The sequence below is a fragment of the Protomyctophum bolini genome, assembly GCF_963924005.1.
Source record: "Protomyctophum bolini genome assembly, chromosome: 23".
Classification (NCBI taxonomy): domain Eukaryota; kingdom Metazoa; phylum Chordata; class Actinopteri; order Myctophiformes; family Myctophidae; genus Protomyctophum; species Protomyctophum bolini.
In genome coordinates, this window is record NC_137884.1 from 15,875,403 (window position 1) to 15,896,768 (window position 21,366).

Genomic DNA, 21,366 nt, shown 5'->3' on the forward strand with positions numbered 1-21,366 from the left:
TCTACTTCACGCATTTGACTGGCATTGGCCTCACGATCCCGCCTAGTGTAACGGGAGGTAATGTGTTAATGTGTAACAGCTAGAGATCAGCGGATGAGCTTTTTTGTCACCCGAATCCGAGTGTGCATATTTATAATCCGCCCGGTATCCTACCGCATTAATTAATGAATCAAATTTATATATCCGCAACCACCCGAAATCCGCTGCAGGGATAGCCAATCTACAAGCTCACAAGTTAACGCGTCGCTTGTAGATCGACTATTTACAAGTTGTCACTCACCACTGCCGACAGTTCACCAAAGTTACGTTTGTATCTTCCCATTTCCATGGCAACAAGGCTGCCGTCCGTTCAGTCATTCACGTTCTCACATCGCAACGTCTTTTCATGTGACATATCCAGCCCTCGCTCCCATGCAGTCCCATGGCACCGAGTCCCACGCCAAACTTATATTCTTCCCTTCGGTTTCAGTTAGTTGTAAGTTTCTTTCCTACTCTCAGCTGCCTGTTAGCCTAGCAGCTAGCAGACCACTCGTTGTTGTGGTCCTTCCTTAGCCAATATAGGAGTCTAATTTGTGCGTGATGGAAAATATTAAATACTACTAACGCACGCACGCCGAGATTTTGTGCCTTTTATAAACTATTATATAAGCCTATAGAATATAGATAGATGTCATTAATTTATTTCCGTTTTAAACGTTATAAAGCCTATAGATAGATGCCATTATTTCACCCGCGGTTTATCCGATATTAATTAATAATATATCCCATTGATCCTAAACCGACCCTAAACTGTGGTTAACCGCGGCTAAATCCGCCATCTGCTGGTCTCTAGTAACAGTCCCTGGCCAGCCGGGGCGCCTGATGGAAGGGAAAGGAACTGGTCGGAATAACGTGTTTCTTCCACACGCTACGTCCAGCCGGGGAAACTCCCTCCTTTCAGGTGAAAAGAAGCAGCTTGGGCCGCAGTCACACCTTTGAGACAGCCGTCTTATCAATGTTTTATGGTTTCATCTGTCTTGTCGTTTGTCGCATCAATTGACCACAATGCTTTGCGTAATCTGGGCGGTGCGTGGGCGGTACGAGGACATGCGGAAACAGATCCACGTGTTCGTGTTGCCTGTTGTTGTCCTTACGCTGTTAGCCGCGGGACACAGTAGCTAGTAGCTTGTTGGTTGTGTCAACGTGTTTGTGGTGACAAAATGTTTTTTTGGAGGAGAAAGAGGGCTCTTGTCCTGGCGATGTTGGTGGCGAGGAGAAAGAGGGAAAGGGAGACGCGCCAGAGAGAGCTTAGCAACGACTCCATTATTTTTAATAAAGCGCATCCATTTTACCACAACACACGACTTTATTGCTACATTTCAGGCTGTTAGCCATGGGGCACCTGGGCGCACGGCTCTCTCCTATCTGCAGTCAGACCGTTCAGCGTTACTTCAGGAGAGGAGACGACAGATGCCAGTGGACACCTCGATGTTAATGTTATTAAAAAAAATGAGAGAAAAAAAAGGGGGGGAATCATAACATTTCATGCCCAAAATGATTGTTTGCGAGCAGTAGCATTTTCAGAAATATAAGTCATGGCTACGACTCTTTCATAATCTCCAGTCCAATGCGCACTGCCCATGCGAACTGAAAACATGTTCATTCATATTAACAGTTTTATTTTATTTTAACAACCAAATCATATGATTTTGAATCATATGAATCATATGAATCAAAATTTCTGCTGAGACAGTATTTGACATTTTAATATAGTCGCGTAGTTTCAGCGATGAACGATGCACACCGAACGTTAAGCAGCTGAACCCTGAAACACAGCAGCAGCTCAATGACGAAGCTCCGTCTTTTTAAGCTCTTTTTAAGCCCTGTTTTTTAACCACTGCAGACAGCATATGGATTTTAAGGTTCGGATACACAGTTTTACTGATGTGCTTTTTAACTGGATTGCCGACATTCGGACTGTCAGCCCTGGCCTGTTGCTAGTTTTACAGCTAGCCTGTTGCTAGTTTGACAGCTGCAGCTGCTAGCTGTCACAGCCGTGGCACGTTAAACAAGCGACTTTTTCAGTTTATAAGTAGCTCCGGTCCATTCTGTCAATGCAGGGTGTGCGTGTGTACACGATAAATATCTAGTACATTTGATCATAACACAGGGCAGAATCATATACCGGTAAGCATTAGGAGTGAAAATGCATGCACCTTGAATTATAACGTTTGTTTTAATTTTCTGTTCGGCCACGACGGGCAGGGATTATATTTTCCTGTTGAATTGCTTACTGGAACAGACCAAACTACTTTACTTAAATTAATACGAAAGTGCATAGGCTTTCCTCTTCCGTGTCTGCACTATGCAGAAAAAAAACAACAGACTCAGAGTGTGAAAAGACCGCCCAGTGCAGCGTAACAAACGGACCTTCTCTCCTATTGGTTGGCGGGTAAACCCAACCCTTTTTGTCTTGTGTCTGGTGCCGCCTTGTTCTTCAGCTTGTGGACTACAGAATGTTGCGTGAATGTTTTGTGTCTTGTGTCTTGCCCCCCCCCCCCCATGAAACACGTTTGTCTGATGAAACCACGTGACTCCCATTAGAAATGCATTGGGAGCTGTCTTGTCTGATGCTTTTGATCAGACAACCATAAGACGGCTGTCTCAAAGGTGTGACTGCGGCCTTGGACTCCTTATGCATAGAAGAGAGCATGAGTTCAGTCCGCTGCCCCCCCCCCCCCCCCCCCCAGGTTGGCAGAGGAAGTGTAGTGCCCAGGAAAAATGGGTTGCAAAATCGTGGGATAAAATAAAAATAAAGTAACAGCCACGTATTTTCACCTGGCCGTGAAGAGTTTCGCCATGAGGACGTATAGTGTCTGGAGGAACATGCTATCCCTTCCCTGTTCCCACTCCTTTGCTGTACAGGACAGGTGTCCCTTCCAACCTGTAGAGTCAGAACACACTCCATCCCCTGTGGAGTCAGAACACACTCCATCCCCTGCCAGCTGGCTTTGTTGGAGCGGCCGGCCTTGCCGGATATACCGCAGAATGACTCATGTCATAACTGCCAGGTGCAGCAAAGAGACTTTGGGTTTTATCACCCATTGGCTTATACGGCTTCATGTTGCAGCATTCAGACTATGCGTTCTATTTCACATTGGCTTAGAGGATATACGGCTTCATGTTGCAGCGTTCAGACTATGGGTTTTATTTGATCTCCCATTGGCTTAGAGGCAGCCAATCATGAAAAAAGTGTCCACCAGGTCCTCAAAACACTTGAAGGCAATAACTGCACGTTTGGCCAAGACAGAATATTATACGCTTTATCCCGTAAACACTTGACATATATCTTTGTATGTCTTTATTTTATTTAAATAAGTCTTGTGCGTTTAACGCAAATGGGAAGGGCAACGGCGAGAAACAAAGTGGTGTATTTTCACAATTGCCCTACCCCTTTCTGACAGTCGAATCGGCACTATGCCAATAAGACCCCTGTCCTGATATCGCTGTTTTGATCTCGCATTGTTCAGTGAAAGATTCGGTCCGACCACACATCGGAGGAGTGTATAACTGCGTGTATAAGGATGGGACGATATGAAAATGACATGTCACCATTACTGTGGCGTCTTCGCGTCTCCCATCAGTTTACCAAAATACAGACCGTTGACTGCAACCAGTCATTCTCAAGTAGGCTATACCCGCTGCTATATTATTATATAACAACATAATGTTCTATCATTGACCTAAATGGCGTTATATCAACATGGATAGTATGATAAAAAAGAGGTTAGGCCTATGTCATAACTTGAATGTCGACATGAAAGATGAATGAAATATTAATCCTGTTTCATTAGCGTGAGTGTGACAAAATAGCCTACAGCTGTGTGTGTGTGTGTGTGTGTGTGTGTGTGTGTGTGTGTGCGCGCGCGCGCGCGTGTGTGTGTTAGGCTGCGCAACAGTGACACAAAAAACCCTGTTTCCGTGCTCAAGTGGACGGACCCAGTCAGCCAGGGACACACATTGCTGGGCATTGGAGTGGCTGCACCACTCACAAATACCATCGTATTCGATACTATTCGACAGTTATGCTATGCAACACGGAAGTAGAAAGGACTCGAAGCTGTTTACAAACCACCGTCGGTGACATCACTGATAAATCCTTGGTATCTTTCTTCATGCTATGTTTGGAAAATCCTGGTGACGCCAGGTTATAGATTCATAGCCGGTTCCTTCTCGCGTACCGGTGGCAAATGTGCTGCCGTGTAGCGGCACCCGTCCGTGGGCCAGTAGTTGGCAGCCTCTGGTATAGAATATAGTAGTATAGAGCATTTATGTGGTATTGAATATGCAATAGAGAGAGAGAGAGAGTCTTATTCAGCTTTTTTGCATCAAGGGGGTGAGTTAAGGATAAGAGATGGAGATACCTTCTTCTTCCCCTGAAATAGCAGCTGTGTGTGTGCCTAGCCGTACTGTACTGTTCTGTCATCCTCCATGAATTATTCAGCACTTCCTGTTTTTTTTTCTTTCTTTCTTTTGCTTCCCCAATCACCACACACGGCAAAAAAAAATCCTCACTGTTGTGTTAATTTATGAATTTATATCCATTTTAAATGAAACCCTGGGGAGTTGGGGGTGTTGATCTCTTGGTGTCTGTCAGCAGCTGTACTAGTGTTCATCTGTCTCTCTAGGTCTCTCTTCTCCCCCCCCCCCCCCCCCCCTTCCTCTCTACATATGTCCTACGGTGCAGTACAGTGACCTTCACAACACATGTGGCCCTCCAGGCTGCCTGCCACAAGACAAGCTCTCTGTCTCTGTCTCCCTCTCCAGGACCCTACTCATTTATTTACACCACTATGGCGAAGAGTAAGGGCATCCATGGCATATTAAAGAGATAGAGGGGGGGGGGGGGGAGTAACAAGACAGATGAGTGACGGATATATTTTACATGTAATATTATAGTGCGACGTCCAAAGGTCTGTTATTGAGGAGGATACTGGTGTGTGTTGGGGGGGGGGGGGGGGGGGGGGGTCTTAGAGCGTTGTGGCATGTTTCACATCCTGATGCTTAGTCTTCTACTCTGTCGTGCGCCGAGAACAGCCGATCTACAAGCTCGCAGATGTCGTGACGAGTGAGGGAGAGAGATTCTGAGAGATACAGAAAGGTGGATATGAGAGAGAGGGAGGGAGGGGGAGAGGAGAGAGAGAGCTATACTGCAGCCTCAGCTGGATACAGCTGATCAGCTACACCCTTTCTTTACCTCTCTTTTCTCTCTGCTGACAGGGCCCTGCACACCCCTCTCTCTCACCCCCCTCCCCCAACTTACATGCACAACTCCTTCCTCTAGCCTATCCATATCTCTCTCCCTCTTGTTTCGGGTTTATTTCTCCCTTGTTTCTTTCCCTTTTCTTCCACATTCCCTGCATGCTACTACCCCCCCCCCTCTCTCTCTCTCCCTCCCCTAATTCTCCCCTTTTCTCCTTGCCCCATCTCCCCGTGTTCTCATCCCTCATTCTCCGGCGCTCATGCTCGCTCCCCCCTCCCTTCCTATTTCTTACTTCTCCCTTTTTCTCCTGTCCATTCCTCTCTCTCTCTCTCTCTCTCTCTCTCTCTCTCTCTCTCTCTGCACCCCAGTCTCATGTAGCTCTAGTCTCTCTCATCCTTCTGCTGGTGATGCTGCTATAAATAATCTTGTGGTGGCTGCAGATCAGCAGAGAGCAGCAGGCGAGGAGAGAGGAGAGGCCACAGGGAGGAGCAGAGGACAGGAGGAGTAGTAGTGGAGAGACAGGACAGGGTAGAGTCAGAACAAATAGGAGGGAAAAGACGGGAGGGCGAAAGGATGATGCCGCCATCTGTCCCGACTGAAAGAGGGGAGGAGAGGAGCCGCATACTTTAACCGAAACCACAGGAGTGCAAAGGAAGCTTGCCGTGGCTCATTTTGACGTGTGTGCGTGCATATTCTGTTGACTGAGGGCTCATCACGGCCTCTGGGCACCAAACCATATTGTGTTGACTGAGGGCTCATCACGGGCTCTGGGCACCGTAAAACAAGGCTGAATTGCTCGTTCTCTCCGGGTCGATTTTCCCAGACCAGAACCGAACGGAACCGTACCAAAGCTCGGGTACTCGAGTGGATTGATTGATTAACTGTGTTTTCTGCGCTCTCAAAAAGTGGGGTGGATTTCTCTGACCTTGCGAAGCCGAACAGGCGTCTTTCTTTTGGGGAGGTCGCTGGGGGGAGGGTGGTGGTTGGTGACAAGTGGGCCGGTGGTGGCGGAGATGCGGGCCGGCGCCGACCGGGGCCTGGGCGGCCGCGGGGGCACCGGGGCTGAGGAGAGGATGATGGAGCCATGCTGCTGTGCTGCTGGTGGTGCCTGAGGACCGAGGGGGCGGAGTTGGACCGCAGCAGGGTGGAACACCTGGACCGAAGGGTGGAGCACCGCGCGCTCGACTGCGAGAACTCCATCACCACCACCACCACCACTACCACTACTACTACCGCCACTACCACTGTCGCAGCCTCCCTAGATCGCTGGGAGCCCACTCCTGCCACAGCCCGCACCTTGCAGACGACCCAGAGGTCTGGCCGTCCGAGGCAGTGCTGTTGCCCAGTCATATCGTCACTGTCGTGGCAGGAACCTCTTATCTCCATTTTCTAACTTTTTTACCGTAACATTTCCGCCTGCTTGGTCATGCTACAGTATGACAGACACAGTATTATCAAAAAGTAACGGATCTATACAAGCTTGGAACGTGGCACGAAGCAAGCCGTTTGGAGCTTGTAGATCTGCTACTGTTATTTAAAAACAATATATATATATATATATATATATAAAAATTCGGTATTGGACATTTCCAAACTTTCCACCCGACAGAGACGATAAGCAACTTTGGGCTTGTTTTTGTGTAAAGTGCCTTTACTTGCGGTTTTGCATTTTGTTCTCTGCTTGTTTCTGAAGTGTAGTTGATTATTCAGGCTTGCTTCCTTAACCAGTGGTTCTCAAACATTTTCATGTCCAGGTCAAGGATCCCCAAATTAATATGAATTTGTGGCCACAGACCCTAATCTGTATATGATTTTGTGCCTGGAACCCCCTATACAAGATTTGTGTTGTTAAAACATTTGTTTCAAGATACCCGACGCAAATTGGTAAAACCTAGCCTAGTCACTTTGTGGGGGCTTGTTTTCGTTGATCCAGCCGCTTGTTTCTCTTGCAAGATCTGGCAACACTGGTCCAAGACTCTATAGTGTTGGGAGTCGGACTCCAGGCTTTCAGATCTAATAATAATAATAATATTGAATAATATCAAATCTCAAATTTATATAGCGCTTTTCTAGGTACTCAAAAGTCACTTTACATGAGAAGGAGAAAAAATATCTTTTAGGAAAGAGCACAAAGCATCATGTCTACAGAGTCAAATCAATAACATTGTATCACTAAAACAAGGAGTGTGTGCAGTTAGCTGGGGATATTGAATAATATTGAAGAGGTGGGTTTTGAGAGTGGTATTTGGGGGGGGGGGGGGGGGCTTCTTTGATAGTGTTGGGCAGTGCATTCCACAGGGAGGGGAGTGGGCAGCAACGGAAAAAGCCCTGTGCTTGGTCTTGGGGACCACCGGCAGGCTGTGCTGGCGTCACCAGACCTGAGGGAGGGAGGAAGTCAGAGTCAGAAACGTAGGGGAGGAGCTTTGTTGTTCAGCACTTTGTAGGTGACTATTATTCTCGAGTTGATTTTATGATTGACAGGAATCCAGTGTAGTTTGTGGAGTAGCTGAGTGGTTGGTGAGCCTGCCTGGAGAGACAAAGCCCCTGGTTGTCCCTCGTTCGATTCCAGGCCAGCAATGTGTCGATGTGTGCCCTTTGCAAGAAAGACTCTTAACCCTCCCTGAGCGCTGTAGAATGGCTGCTCACTGCTCCTGGTTGTTACCAAGCCCCCAGTAAGGCTATCCGACGTTGAAGCTGCCACTATGGCACTTACTGTACACCCGCCTTCTAATGAGATCGCAAAATCTGTCTTGGAAGAGCCACCGCACTCATCGACTAATCTAATATACGGCAACCTTCCCTGTGTTTCTTCACCAGTCCGATCCAGAAGAACACAGTTTGCCGGCCACTGCTACACAGAGCTGAAATTGAAATTGTTTGTCATAGATAGGATTAGGATTTTAGCGGTTCCGGTTCCTTAACGATTCCCTCTTAACCGTTCCCTTTAAACCATTCGTATATTCGTAAGAATGTATATTATTTTGGCCTTCATACATACAGTATTTCATACATATTATTGTAGTGGTTCTCAAAGTATGGTCCAGGGACCCTCTGGGTTGTTGAGGCTGATTCTACAAATGCCTTCTAGCTCCTAACGGTTCTATGAAAAACGTATGTTGCTATATACTGTATATCGTCTCTGTCGATCGGGTGGAAACTTCATTATGTCCAAAACTGTTTTCAGGATTCAAATAAAAAAATTGCTAAATTAGCAGATCCACAGGCTCAAAACGTGTCACCATGTGCCATGTTTCGAGCTTGTAGATCTGCTACTATTGATGATTTTGTGTGACGCTGTTGTATGATCAAGTAGGGCCTTAATTTATAGACTATGGATATAAGAGGTTTCTTTCAGACAGCAACGATATATATGATATAGCTAAATCTAAAATTACAAATATTTAAATGGGTTAATATGGCTGTAGTTGGTAGTATGGTATTGTAATTGTATGTTTGGTGTATGTCTTGTTTGGTGTGCATGTGTCGACTCAAGTGTGTTGACCAGCTTATCTCTGATCTATTTAATGCTTAAAATGCCGACCGCTAAGTCACCCATGACAGCTGTGTGCGTGTGTGTGTATTTTTATACTTGTGATAGTATACTCTGATTTGAGAAAATTAAATATTTGTCTTGTGAGGCCCAGGAATTTCCTGGGCCTCACAAGACAAATGGTGGTTTTATCGTTATACTAGATTAGGATTAGTCATTTAGAGTCATTTAGAGTCATTTAGTTAGGTTTAGGGGTTGGAATTAGAGTTAAACATAATTTATACTTAAGTTTTCCCTATGTTAAACTAATTTGTGTGGTGGATGATGCAACACACCGAAATATAGCTGATCTACTTGTAATTTTCTAATATATTTGAAGTTTTTCTCATGTTTTTATCTGTGGGACTACGGGTGGACATTTGCTTCTAGCTAAATCCGGCATGATTAAATGAGATCATGTTCAACTGAATCAATTGTTGTGCACGTGTTGAATGTTTGTTCATTAACAAAAACAAAATACTGTTGAGCTATTTTCAATGCCATCCTAAAGTTTCCATGTCCTCACAAGTATGGTGTGTGTGTGTGTGTGTGTGTGTGTGTGTGTGTGTGTGTGTGTGTGTGTGTGTGTGTGTGTGTGTGTGTGTGTGTGTGTGTGTGTGTGTGTGTGTGTGTGTGTGTGTGTGTGTGTGTGTGTGTGTGCGGTTTGTTCAATACAGTGTGAAGAACTCCAGCTACAGTCTTCCGTCATACCACCCGTACACCAACAACTACGACTACAACACGGACCAGGGACGACAGAGCGAGCGCTCAGGCCTGTGTGGGCTGTCCAACCTGGGCAACACCTGCTTCATGAACTCTGCTGTACAGGTACTGGATCCCACACTGCTTTCTGGGCTGTCCGCCATCATGGCCGTTCACTTGACGAGTAAATGTCACACGGATAATTGCCATTGCCGTAGTTGTATGGCAATTAATAAATATTACACGGCCTGGTTGAATGCTTGATTCTGACAGCTAAACATCTCTCAAAAATGTTTTTGGAAAACATTTGAGTGAGAAATAGATGAAGCGGTACCCGAAAATGGATTATATTTGATCAACTCACTTCCTTGTTTTCCACTGGGCAGATGCCGGCCAGCACGACACTTATGGAATGCTTGCATTGCCGTAAGTTAGGAAATACCTCGTTTTGTTGTGTTTTGGGTCAATTTATTAATTTATGCATTAACCCTCTTATGGTCTATAGAAAAGAATACCAGCACTCACGTAGTATCCTGGGAGGATTAAAGCTTTATTTTGTTTCCCCCCAGCAGCAAACTGCCTTCTTCAGCGTAAATCATGATCATGATGATTTACGCTGAAGAAGGCCAATAGAAAATCCGTGACATACACAACACACTATATCTCATTCTAACACAGTAATCCTATAGTATTATACCCAGTCCTGATGGTGGCGGTAACTTCACCATTATGCCGATTTTGACCAAATAGAGCGAATCTGGCGATGTCATTTCCTGTCCTGACCTCCGCTTCGCCTCGGTGGTTAAACACCCTGTCGGGTTTGAATTATCTCCCTAGTTTATTATATAATAATAAACTTTATCGATATAGCATCTTTCATGTCATAAAATGCAGCGCAAAGTGCTTTATGGCAAAAAGACAATAAAATACAATAAAAAAGATCACACGTGTGAAGTGAGTGGTGCAACTTCGTGTGGGGGTGGGGGGGAAGGGAGTACCAGACCAACAGGAACGCACCCAGGGTGCCGGCCCGATTCCGACAAGCCGCCCCGCGTCCGAAACGGTTGAGAAATGACAGAGTTACCGTGTGGGGGTCCCTCTACTGTACCCACTGTACAGTTATCTGTTTCTTTCCATCGCTTTTATCTCCAATTCCTTGTCCCAGATGGCATTTCTGGTCATTTATTCCACGGCCGATAGCCAGCACTGTAATCGTCGCGGTAATCCTTTGTCATCGCCAAGCGGTAGATGAGGATATGGTCCGACACCACACACAGTGTAAGTAAAAAAGTTACATCCGGTCGCGGATTTGGCTCTTCAAAATTCGGGTAAAATGGGGGGAAATCCTGGCGTGAATTACAGCAAATCAATTAATCCTGGCGGCCAATGGTTAAAACCTGACTCGGCCGATTCAAAACATTTCTTCTACATCCGTTTTCTGAAAAACGTAGTGGTGATAAAAAAAAAATACCAAAAAAGGATTTTGTCTTCAACCCCCCCCCCCCCCCCCCCCCATCTTATAGCCATATTTAATATTTTACACTCTAAATTTGTTTCAAAATTAAGCTTGTAGATCGGCTACTTTTATGCAACCCTCTTGTATGAGTGACTAAGTATTATGCAAAAAAAAGACACCATCTATCTGAAGGAGAGAGTTCAAAGAAACGTTATAACACTCTCAACTGCAGTGCCTCCAACTTAGGTATGCACAATTATTTTTTTAATTATTCATTAACACCACTGCAGGGATTGACTTTGCAGTTTCCTATAGCCACAGTATTAGTTGACAGTGTTGAGCTAGGGGGTAAAGATAGGGATTTCTGCTCCTTGTGCATTAACAGGATTATCATTATTAATAGCGTTGCTGGCCAAGACCATGAATTGTTGTCCTGATGCGTGGCAGGCCCGGAAATGTACCGAGAATTAATTTGGAACACTTGCGAGTGTGGAAATGGATCGTTCAAGGTTCACGGACGACTACTATAGACGATATACTCGATGTAGAGTATATCGATCACACAGTGTCTCAGTAACATCCCTCCTCACGTTTCATTTCTGTGTCTTTTCCCACAGTGTCTCAGTAACATCCCTCCGCTGATTGAGTTCTTCCTCAAAGACAAATATGTGGAGGAGATGAACGAGGACAACCCTCTGGGCATGAAGGGAGAGATCGCCAGGGCCTACGCTGAGCTCACCAAGCAGGTGTGGTCGGGGAAATACAGCTACGTCACCCCCAGACCTTTCAAGGTAAATACAGCTACGTCATCCACAGACCCTTCAAGGTAACATGTGAAATTTGTGACCGATCTACAAAATAAATGCTTACCATTAGCTATCACCTCTCAATATGTTCCAACCCAACTCCCTTGGGAAACTCTGCTGTTGCTGCCACCATTGACTCCGGTGCTGCAACGTATGTGCCGACAGGATTCAGCCCCAAAATGAACCGGAAGCAAATTGTCCTAAAGTTAATCTGGCTCGTAACTTTAAACATCATCAGAAGCGTTAAAATTGTAACCGCAAGGTAGCAAGTAGCGACCCCCCCCCTAATTAAAGGAACTCATTGAACCCCCAGCTACCCCCCGTGGGAGGCATCCTTTGGTTCGACATGTCATTGGTTCAAAGGAGCATTGGTCCGACTGGATTAAGGTTGGTGAGGGGTGCGTTAACACGACCGGATTAAGATTGGTGATAGGTAGTAGGACTAATGACTGGTCTAACCAATGACTAGTTGCACCCCCACCCGCTCCCTCCGCTCTGGTACATCAAACTCACCCAAAAGCACAAAGACAAAACTCTGCACCCATGGGGGACCGGGACTTCTGCTTCTCCTCAGCTGTGGAATGCCCTCCCAGAGAGCACCACAGTCCGTGGATGCTTTTAAAAAGGGACTAAAGACCTTCCTTTTTAGCAAGGCATTTGCCTAGCTGGACTTTTAAGACGCCCTTTGTGTTTTACTTTTAACCTTTTAGCTGGTGATCACAGAATGTTTTATTTTTGAGTGGCGCAACCACTCCAAGGAACAGCTTTGACCGAGTTCACCTATGCGTTCACCTATGTATGTATGAGCATCATAATGTATATATAATGTATTTGTCCCCAGTCTCAATCCTGCTCTTTTAGTGAGCCGTGTGTGTCCTTGAAAACAATCTGCCAGGAAGGAGAGGGATACTGACAGAGCCTAATTCTTAATGTAACTGTAGAATACCATGCCGCTCTTCTGTTTCTGGAACCGTACGAGATCAGCTAAATATACCTGTGTATTGTCTGTCATTGTTAAAGTGGGCTGTCTTGTATAGTTTGTGTGATCTCTCAAAACAATATGGAGAACTTCTTAGACTGTCATTTCATAAATAAAAGATTTATTGTTGTTATGGAATGAGCAACACAGCTAACCGTATGGGTATTGGGTAGCGCCCCCAAAATGTTTTACCAATACTCTTCGGTTGGTATTCAATCTCGTTTTGAGCTTCAATTGCTACGGTAGCAGGTGTGTGCGCCAGACAGTCACAGGTGTATGACTTGTTTCCATTGTGGTCCTGTGTATTCAATTCATCAAGACAATAAAATATATACAATACTATACAAGAGATCACCAATAAGTAAAAGTACATTTACAGATAAACTGTGGGGGGGGGGGGTCATTTATTTTGGCAAGCTTAGCAGAGACAGAATAACTTCCTAGTTCCGGGCCGCTTCCCTACGTCCTTCATATGTGTTACCGAATACCGATGATTGTAATTAAGGCTCTGTTCCGTTTATTGTGCAGTGGTTCTCAAAGTTTTTAAATTCAATGGAACATTGAATTTACGTGTGTGCAACTCTGAGTGTACATTTGTACACTCAGAGTTGCACACACACGTAAGGGGAACCCACTCAAGGACACTTTGCTACACTAGACCCACTGGAGTGTTTTCAGTGAGCCAACAGGCACAATAGCAGCACCCTGACTCTGTTTGACCAGAATGGAACAGAGCCTTCAGCGGTAACACCTGTGAAGGAAAAAGTAGGGGCCCAAGTTCATTCCAAAATGGCGTGTGTGCATAGAGCCCATTGCAGACAACCACAGACGGGTGCTCTTTTATGGCGGTTTTAAAGGTGTGTGTGTGTGTGTGTGTGTGTGTGTGCTCTCCCCCCCATACAGACCCAGGTGGGCCGCTTCGCCCCACAGTTCTCAGGCTACCAGCAGCAGGACTCTCACGAGCTGTTGGCCTTCCTCCTAGACGGTCTGCATGAAGACCTGAACCGGATCCGCCAGAAACCCTACATCCAGCTGACTGACGCAGACGGCAGGCCTGACAAGGTGTTCTGTTGTTCTTCTTTTTTTTTGTGGTGCAGTGTTAATTTTGACAGCAAATCTTTATGTTTTTTGAATAAAAATGCGTCATCCTACATAGTAACCACTTTAGCCCTATATATACGTTTCGGCCATTTGAATTCCATGTTGAATTCCGGACTTTTACTGAGTAGTTTGACGTCGCAGTATTTATACTTTTACTTAAAGGACCACTTCACCACTTTACAACCTATCTTCATATAATAGGTCCTCACTAATAATCATGATAAAATGGCACAATTTTTTTCTACTCGGTCTGTGTCTCATAAGAGGGCTGTGGGCAGTTTAGAAACCGTCTTCCAGTGACATCATTAGGCAGATTAGATTTCGCATTCCATTTTCGCATTGCAACTTTTCAGGACTAGAAAGCCTGCAGTTTCTATTAGCTTGTATTCCCCATCGATGATGTCACTGGAAGACGGATTCTGAACTGCCCACAGCCCTCCTATGAGACACAGACTTTTTGCACCATTTCTTCATGATTATTAGTGAGGACCTATTATATGAAGATAGGTTGAAAAGTGGTGAAGTGGTCCTTTAAGTAAAAAAACGTTTCCAGTCCACCGACTTTAACACGGGCGTGGCTGTTCCTCTTCCTCCTCCCCAGAGCCATAGAGTAAGACAGAGTTGGAGGGGGCAGAACAGCCGGTCACGTGGTTCATATAACTCGCTCGTGCCTATAGACTCCAGTGCATTCCGTAAACCTCTGGTTTCAGGCCTTTGTCACTATACGCCAATAGAAGTCTATATGTAGAATACTGGCCCCATGAAGTGAACGGAGTTGTCGTAACTCTGTCTGCCTCTATGGCTCTGCTCCTCCCCAGGTGGTGGCGGAGGAGGCGTGGCAGAACCACCTGAAGCGCAACAACTCCATCATCGTGGACATCTTCCACGGCCTCTTCAAGTCCACGCTGGTCTGTCCCGTCTGCGCCAAGGTGTCCGTGACCTTTGACCCGTTCTGCTACCTCACCCTGCCGCTGCCCATGAAGAAGGAGCGCACGCTGGAGGTCTACCTGGTGCGCCTGGACCCCCTCGTTAAACCCACGCAGGTAGGTTGTCCCTGGACCCCTTTATGTCCTTGAAAATAACTTGGGCTAGCCTCTTCGATCATACCTCCTTTACTCCCCTTTAAGCTAACGTGTGCGCCTGTGTGTGTGTGTCTTGTGTTTCAGTACAAGCTGACAGTGCCCAAGGTGGGCTACATCTCAGACCTGTGTACCTCGCTCTCTGTTCTGTCTGAGGTGGCTGCTGAGAAGGTAAGAGACGTGTGTGTGTGTGTGTGTGCGTGTGTGTGTGTGTATGTACCTCACTCTGTTCTCCGTCTGGGGTGGCTGCTGAGAAGGTAAAGGCAGCACTCCACAATCGTTGGAAAGCATCTGTGGCCGAAAATCTGTGTCTGTCAAATGGACGGCGTGCACCAGTTCGGGTCGTAAGTTGTAGAGACGCGGTGGAAGCCGACCAAACCTGCTCGGTCGGCTACCGACAACTACAGGGGTGGTGGAGAGGAGGGATTGAGGTATTCCGTAGAGAAAGACCTCTTGTCTGCTTCTGGTGCAGGGCAGGAGCAAGCCTAGATGAGCCATTGCCCGGGCCGTCGCACATTTGAACTAGATATCATATTCTCAATTCCTATATACCAATCAACTCCAAAGCAGTACTCTAGTCTGAATACGACTAGCGCAAACATGCTCTGTGTTTTTGTTTTGCCTCAGCTTCCGGTATGGACTGGTTCCTCGGAAGCATGCGCACAACAATGTGCCGTCGGCCGACAGTTTGCGTTAGCAATAGCTGTAGTAGTCCGTTTGGTGGAGAGCTACCTGAACAGACCCTGTGTACCTCACTCTGCTCTGCTGAGAAGGTAAAAAATGAAAGACAATTAAATGAGACACTTTGAGTCGATATCTCTGCTGCATTCCTATTAGCTGTCACATGGTTGTACTGCTGAGCAAGACAGCCTATTCCCTTTCCCAGCTGTCAGCAGCTTTCCGTGTGGATGTTTTAACACTTTCCTCGCTCGTACAAGGTTCATCTTTTTTGAGAACCTGCCCAAAATAGGGATGCCGGGGGTACGTGTGGACCACACTAGCGGCCCTGTTTTTGGTGCCGAACATTATGCAGAAAATACCAGATCTACAATGCTCACAAACACATTGTGTTGCAAGCTTGTAGGCCGACTATTTTCGGCGAGGTTGTTTGGTGTAGAGGGATATAGTAGCAGATCTGCTATAGAGCCCTGGGGTCGGGTAGAAACCTCATACAGTATATCTAAAACCGTTACTGCTTATGATTCAAATTAAAAAAAGAGCAAAGCATAGTATAAATATGGAGATAAGAAGTTTCAACAGCAATATCGGTCTTAAGTGGTTAAAGAGAGTTGTACTGTCTTTCTCTCTGCATTAAAATAGAGGTGGCTTCTGTTTATTTAATTGCTTGCAACCAACATACATCGGTCAAAAAGATAATTGAGTAAATTAAAACAGCACACTTAGACAGAGAGATCAACCAGGTGTTGGAGATAAAAGTTGAGTTAAAAACGTTTTTAAGATTGTTACTTTTAGGATGAACAGAAACCAAAACTTAAACAATAGGAGGATTTTATCATCATGTCCAAAAAATCTTAAAAGCCAACATGTATCAGCCTTGATGAAGACCAGTTCTAGTCGAAACATGTTGTTTTTTCAAATGTTGTAGACATGATTAAAGTAATTCAATTTTCTTCCGTTTTTTAAAAGCCATTATTTCCACTACTCAAATCGACAGACATTGACAAACACAAATGACAAATGACACAAATTGTTAAAAACTAACACAGTTTACATCAAATACTATCAAACTAGAATCAGATTCAATCTTGAAAGTCACATCACATTACACGTGGTGGGTGATATTTTTAATTGTCCAAAAGGCTCATCCATTGTCCTTAAGGAAGAGCATAAAGACAAGGGAATAGAGAAGGAGACGCATACAGTGCATGTCTGCATGATGTAACTGATGAAGTGCTTCACATGTAACTAATCTTAGCAATAAATAAGATAAATGTTGGTTGAACATGGAACTATACCACTGGGGTTCTACCGAGACGTTCTTAGATAGATGCATGGAGCCTGGGTTATCGTCCGTATGTCTCTCCCAATGACATCACCAAGATCCTCCCCAGGGCTGAACTACAGCCAAAGCATTGTCTCCCAGAGCACATTGTCCTGGACAGTGTGCACATCCTGAATCCCCCATGGTCCACTGATACTTTAATCAGTGGATAATCCTTAGTTCTGCTGTTGCAGACAGTACATTTACATGCTCGCGTCTAATGCATGGCTCTTCAAAAGCTTTTCCAGCCCAAGCTGACACTACATATATACGATTGTGTAGAAGATTAACTCATTCGCCGCCAGCAACACCATCTGGTGGCTGCATTGTGTACTTCTGGGGGAGTAATATAAAAAAAACTGTTTTTCAAAAGTCGGCCTTCTGGTGGCGTTATAACATGCCGTTCTGGGAAATTTGGGGCAAGGTTCATCGTTGGCATCCAGGTAGTGTGTGTGCAAAATTTGGCATCGACCGGGATTTTATTAACGGTGCCGGAGATTAGCTGTACACAGACGGACACACACACACACACACACACACACACACACACGCACGCGTGCGTGCGTGCGCGCGCGCGCGCGGATGGACTGCAAAACATAATCTCTCCCCATGCCTTCGGCCTGGTGGAGACAATAAAAAGTACATGAACCCGTGGACTTGGACTTAGCGCCCTCTACCGATATTGATGTCAGACTTCGGTGCTCTATAGGTGAAGGTGATAAGTGGAGTATGTATGAGCCTGTACTGTATGTGATGGTCTTCTCCCTCTGCTGTCCAGTATGTATGAGCCTGTACTGTACCTGTACTATACCTGTACTGTATGTGATGGTCTTCTCCCTCTGCTGTCCAGTATGTATGAGCCTGTACTGTACCTGTACTATACCTGTACTGTATGTGATGGTCTTCTCCCTCTGCTGTCCAGATGATCGTGACGGACATCTACAACCATCGCTTCCACCGCATCTTTCAGACCAACGAGAACCTGAGCAGCATCATGGAGCGCGACGACATCTATGTGTGAGTGGGCCTGTCACACTTCTGTCAGCTGTCCATTTTATTTTATTATTGTGTTTTTGAGGTGCGCTAGCTGCTAGCCCCTCCAATCCATGACTTTCCGAAATTCCCTCATAGGCCAGCAAAGTCTATGGATTGAGCTAACCGCCCGGGCCAAGTCTACGGATTGTTTGTTTGTTTAGGGTAATCAGCGATGGCACCTCGTGACCTCGCTGATATAAATACATCATAAATGTATTTCGTTCACACACACACACACACAAAGAAACAGCACATCGGTTTCTCAACTAGAAGACTAGCTCGCACATCGATGATTGACTCACACGCAAGCACACACACACACACACACACACACGCACAGCACGTGGAAATATGCAGACACACACACAGACACACACACACACACACACACAGCACGTGGACACACACACACACACACACACACACACACACAGACACGTGTCTGCTGCTGCACACAAACGGTGTTGGAGTGCAATAATAGTTGGCGTGCACAGCAGGAACAGGACAGCAGGTTAGGTTGTTGCCATCCCATTGGCTGCAATGCTATATCCCATTGGCTGAGAGCAAAATGTGTGTGGTTGCCTAGAGACGAGGCTGCCAATGAAAAAAACAGCTGCACTAGCGCACTAGCTTGCACATCGATTATAGACTCAGCCCTGCCTTTTGCATAGCAGCTGGTAAAAGAACCTACTCAGTCAGTTTATAGATAAACTAAATGTTGGATGATTAAATGTCCATGAGATTTGTGAGATTACAGTCACATACTGCGGAGGAGTTTGTTCAGACTCTTCTTAAAGGAATGAACGCTACTTGATGTAATGTCTCCAACAACCACAGGAGGAAGGTTGTTCCATGTTGTTATAGCAGAGTGGAGAAAGCTCCTATCAAGACATTTGGTGTTTGACTTGGGGGTTTCCAGGGCGTAGCTTGGTAGTATGCGAGCTCGCGGTAGCAGTGCTTTGAGATCAAGTTTGTCCAGGGCGTTTACAGATGTTGGTCCACATGAGTTTATTGTATGCAAAGAGCCAGAACCTCCATCTCAGAGAGAGAGAGAGAGAGAGAGAGAGAACTGGTGTACGTACTGACCATGGTATTACTGTGCTTAACTGACCAGCCAACTGGCCTGACCTGAACCCAACAGAGAATCTAGGTTGTATTGTCAGGAAGGTGTGAGACACATGACTGAACAATACAAATTAATTTACGGCTGTTATCAAAGCAAACCTGGGCTTACATAACACCTCAACAGTGCCACAGGCTGATCACCTCCATGCAACTACATACATTAATATGCTTTTCAGATGGTCGACATTTTTCAATAAAAAAAACATTGTTTTTTAGTGGTGGGGATTTTTTGATTTTCATGAGCTGCCTGCACGCCATAATCATCAAGATTAAAACGAAAATAGGTTTTTAAATACTTCACTTTATGCACAATGAATTGAGATTTTTTTAATTACATTACGGAAGAAAATTTACTTTTACACAATATTCTAATTCACTGAGATGGAGCTGTATATGCGTTGAATATTTTGATTTGTATTAGGATACATTTGTGTGACTGTAAAGACAAAACAGAAGTGGGGTGGAGGCTCCACTTCCACTTTATAGTTTACTCATGCTTCCGTTCCGCTCCAAAGAAAGAAAGTTTTGTAAGGGGGTCCCTGGCGCTTAATCTGTTCAGACGGGGGTGCGCGGGCCAAATACATTAATTTGTGTGTCCTTGACGCAAAGGTTTTGAGCAGCGCTGGCTGGTCTAACCAGTGGGTCTCTCTTCTTCACCATCCGTCCCCAGGTTTGAGGTGTCTGTGAACCGGCAGGAGGACTCGGAACACGTGGTGATCCCGGTGCACATGAGGGAGAAGTACAAGCAGTCTGGCTACAACCACACCAGCACGCCTCTGTTCGGACAGCCCTTCCTGGTCACCGTGCCCCGAACCCTCAGCGAGGACAAGCTGTACAACATGCTGCTCCTGCGCCTCTGGTGAGAAGACCCCCCGCGCCCTTTTATTGGTTATGGTTTATTAAGACCTGTTACTACTACGTTGTTATACCTTTCAAGCTGGGAATGTCTCCGTGTCATTTGAGTTGTTGCTATGCATCGCTGTTGTTGGGCAGAAACCATATTCTAACTTTTTGGGGTTTTCCGTGAATTGACGTCCCTACTTGGTCATACCACAGTGTCACACAAAACCATCAAAAGTAGCAGATCTACAAGCTTGGAATGTGACGTGAATCGGCACGTTTCGAGCTTGTAGATCTGCTACCTTTGCTTTTGGAGGCTGTGTCCCTGGGTCCGTCTGTCCTTGTGCCCCTGCCCGAGCTTGAAAATAGCGTTATAGCATTTGTTCACCACCAAGTGTCACTGTTGCACAGCCTAACACACAGACACACACAGGCCAGGGAGGAAGTACAGTACAAGTACAGCACAAGTACAGTACAGCACAGCACCACTCACTTCAGACGGGACTGATTTTTTTAAATTTGACTCCTAAAAAGTTACAGATTTGGACATATGAGGTTTCCACCCGACAGACATTATATAGTAACATATTATTGTTATATATTTTTGTGAGGTTTTTCAGAAAACTACCACTATTTCTGGCTAATGCTCCCTACAGAATAAGGAGTCTAGGGTTCAAGTGGTTAACGCAAAAACAAACTATCAAAAAGTTCCTATCACAGAAAGATTTGGCAAAGATAGTAGTAACTCCTAGATTACTGAGGCGCTACACTGTCTTAGCCTGGCATGGCCAGAATACTGTCACTGCATAGATATTAGGAATCTCTGTCTGGACCTGACTTTCCATGCCTCTGCTGATAAAACTGCCCCATATTTGCATACTGTGCTCTTATTGGTCCTTCACTACTTCGGAGGGTACTGAGCGGTGCCAGACCAAATCTGCCGCTAACACTGTATCTGCATTTGATGTACAGTATGTGTTAACCTTGCTTATTGTAAAGTCACTCTAGAGTCTAGATGAAGGTCTAAAGGTGCTAAATGCTTACATTGTACATTGACGTGAGATGTTTGATGTTTTGCAGCCGGTTCGTGCGCTCCTCTGTGGAGGAGGTGGAGTCTGAGGAGTGTGAGGAGACGCCCACCTCCAAACAACACGCTGTCAACGGTAACACTACCAATGGTGTGCTGGAGGAGGGCTCACCTAGTGAGTACACACGTATGCTCGCGCACACACACACACACACATACACTTGAATGGCCCATGCCTATTTACTAAATATATTGGTATTTAATTACCAGGCACATTTCACGACCAAAACCCAGTTTAACACCCCGAACGCCCGGGGCTATTTAATCCATTAAATCCGAGCGCCCAGCGATTTTAAAGCAGTGGTGCACATTTAGCGACGGACCGGATGCTATCCCGGATGTGGCTGAAGTAGCTTGATGTATCCAAAACTCTCGATGCGATC

General features: G+C 45.6%; 1 protein-coding gene across 7 annotated transcripts in view; it reads left to right on the forward strand.

The window, feature by feature from the left end:
* usp15 (ubiquitin specific peptidase 15) overlaps nucleotides 1-21,366 on the forward strand; it is a 55,519-nt gene that overhangs the window by 22,483 nt on the left and 11,670 nt on the right. For all 7 annotated transcript variants that reach the window (XM_080757212.1, XM_080757213.1, XM_080757214.1 and 4 more), the window contains 8 exons: nucleotides 9,449-9,599; nucleotides 11,547-11,720; nucleotides 13,618-13,776; nucleotides 14,634-14,858; nucleotides 14,982-15,065; nucleotides 17,819-17,913; nucleotides 19,727-19,915; nucleotides 20,977-21,098. In XM_080757212.1, coding sequence (XP_080613338.1) covers nucleotides 9,449-9,599; nucleotides 11,547-11,720; nucleotides 13,618-13,776; nucleotides 14,634-14,858; nucleotides 14,982-15,065; nucleotides 17,819-17,913; nucleotides 19,727-19,915; nucleotides 20,977-21,098 — 1,199 coding nt within the window. The remainder of the gene's footprint in view (nucleotides 1-9,448; nucleotides 9,600-11,546; nucleotides 11,721-13,617; nucleotides 13,777-14,633; nucleotides 14,859-14,981; nucleotides 15,066-17,818; nucleotides 17,914-19,726; nucleotides 19,916-20,976; nucleotides 21,099-21,366) is intronic.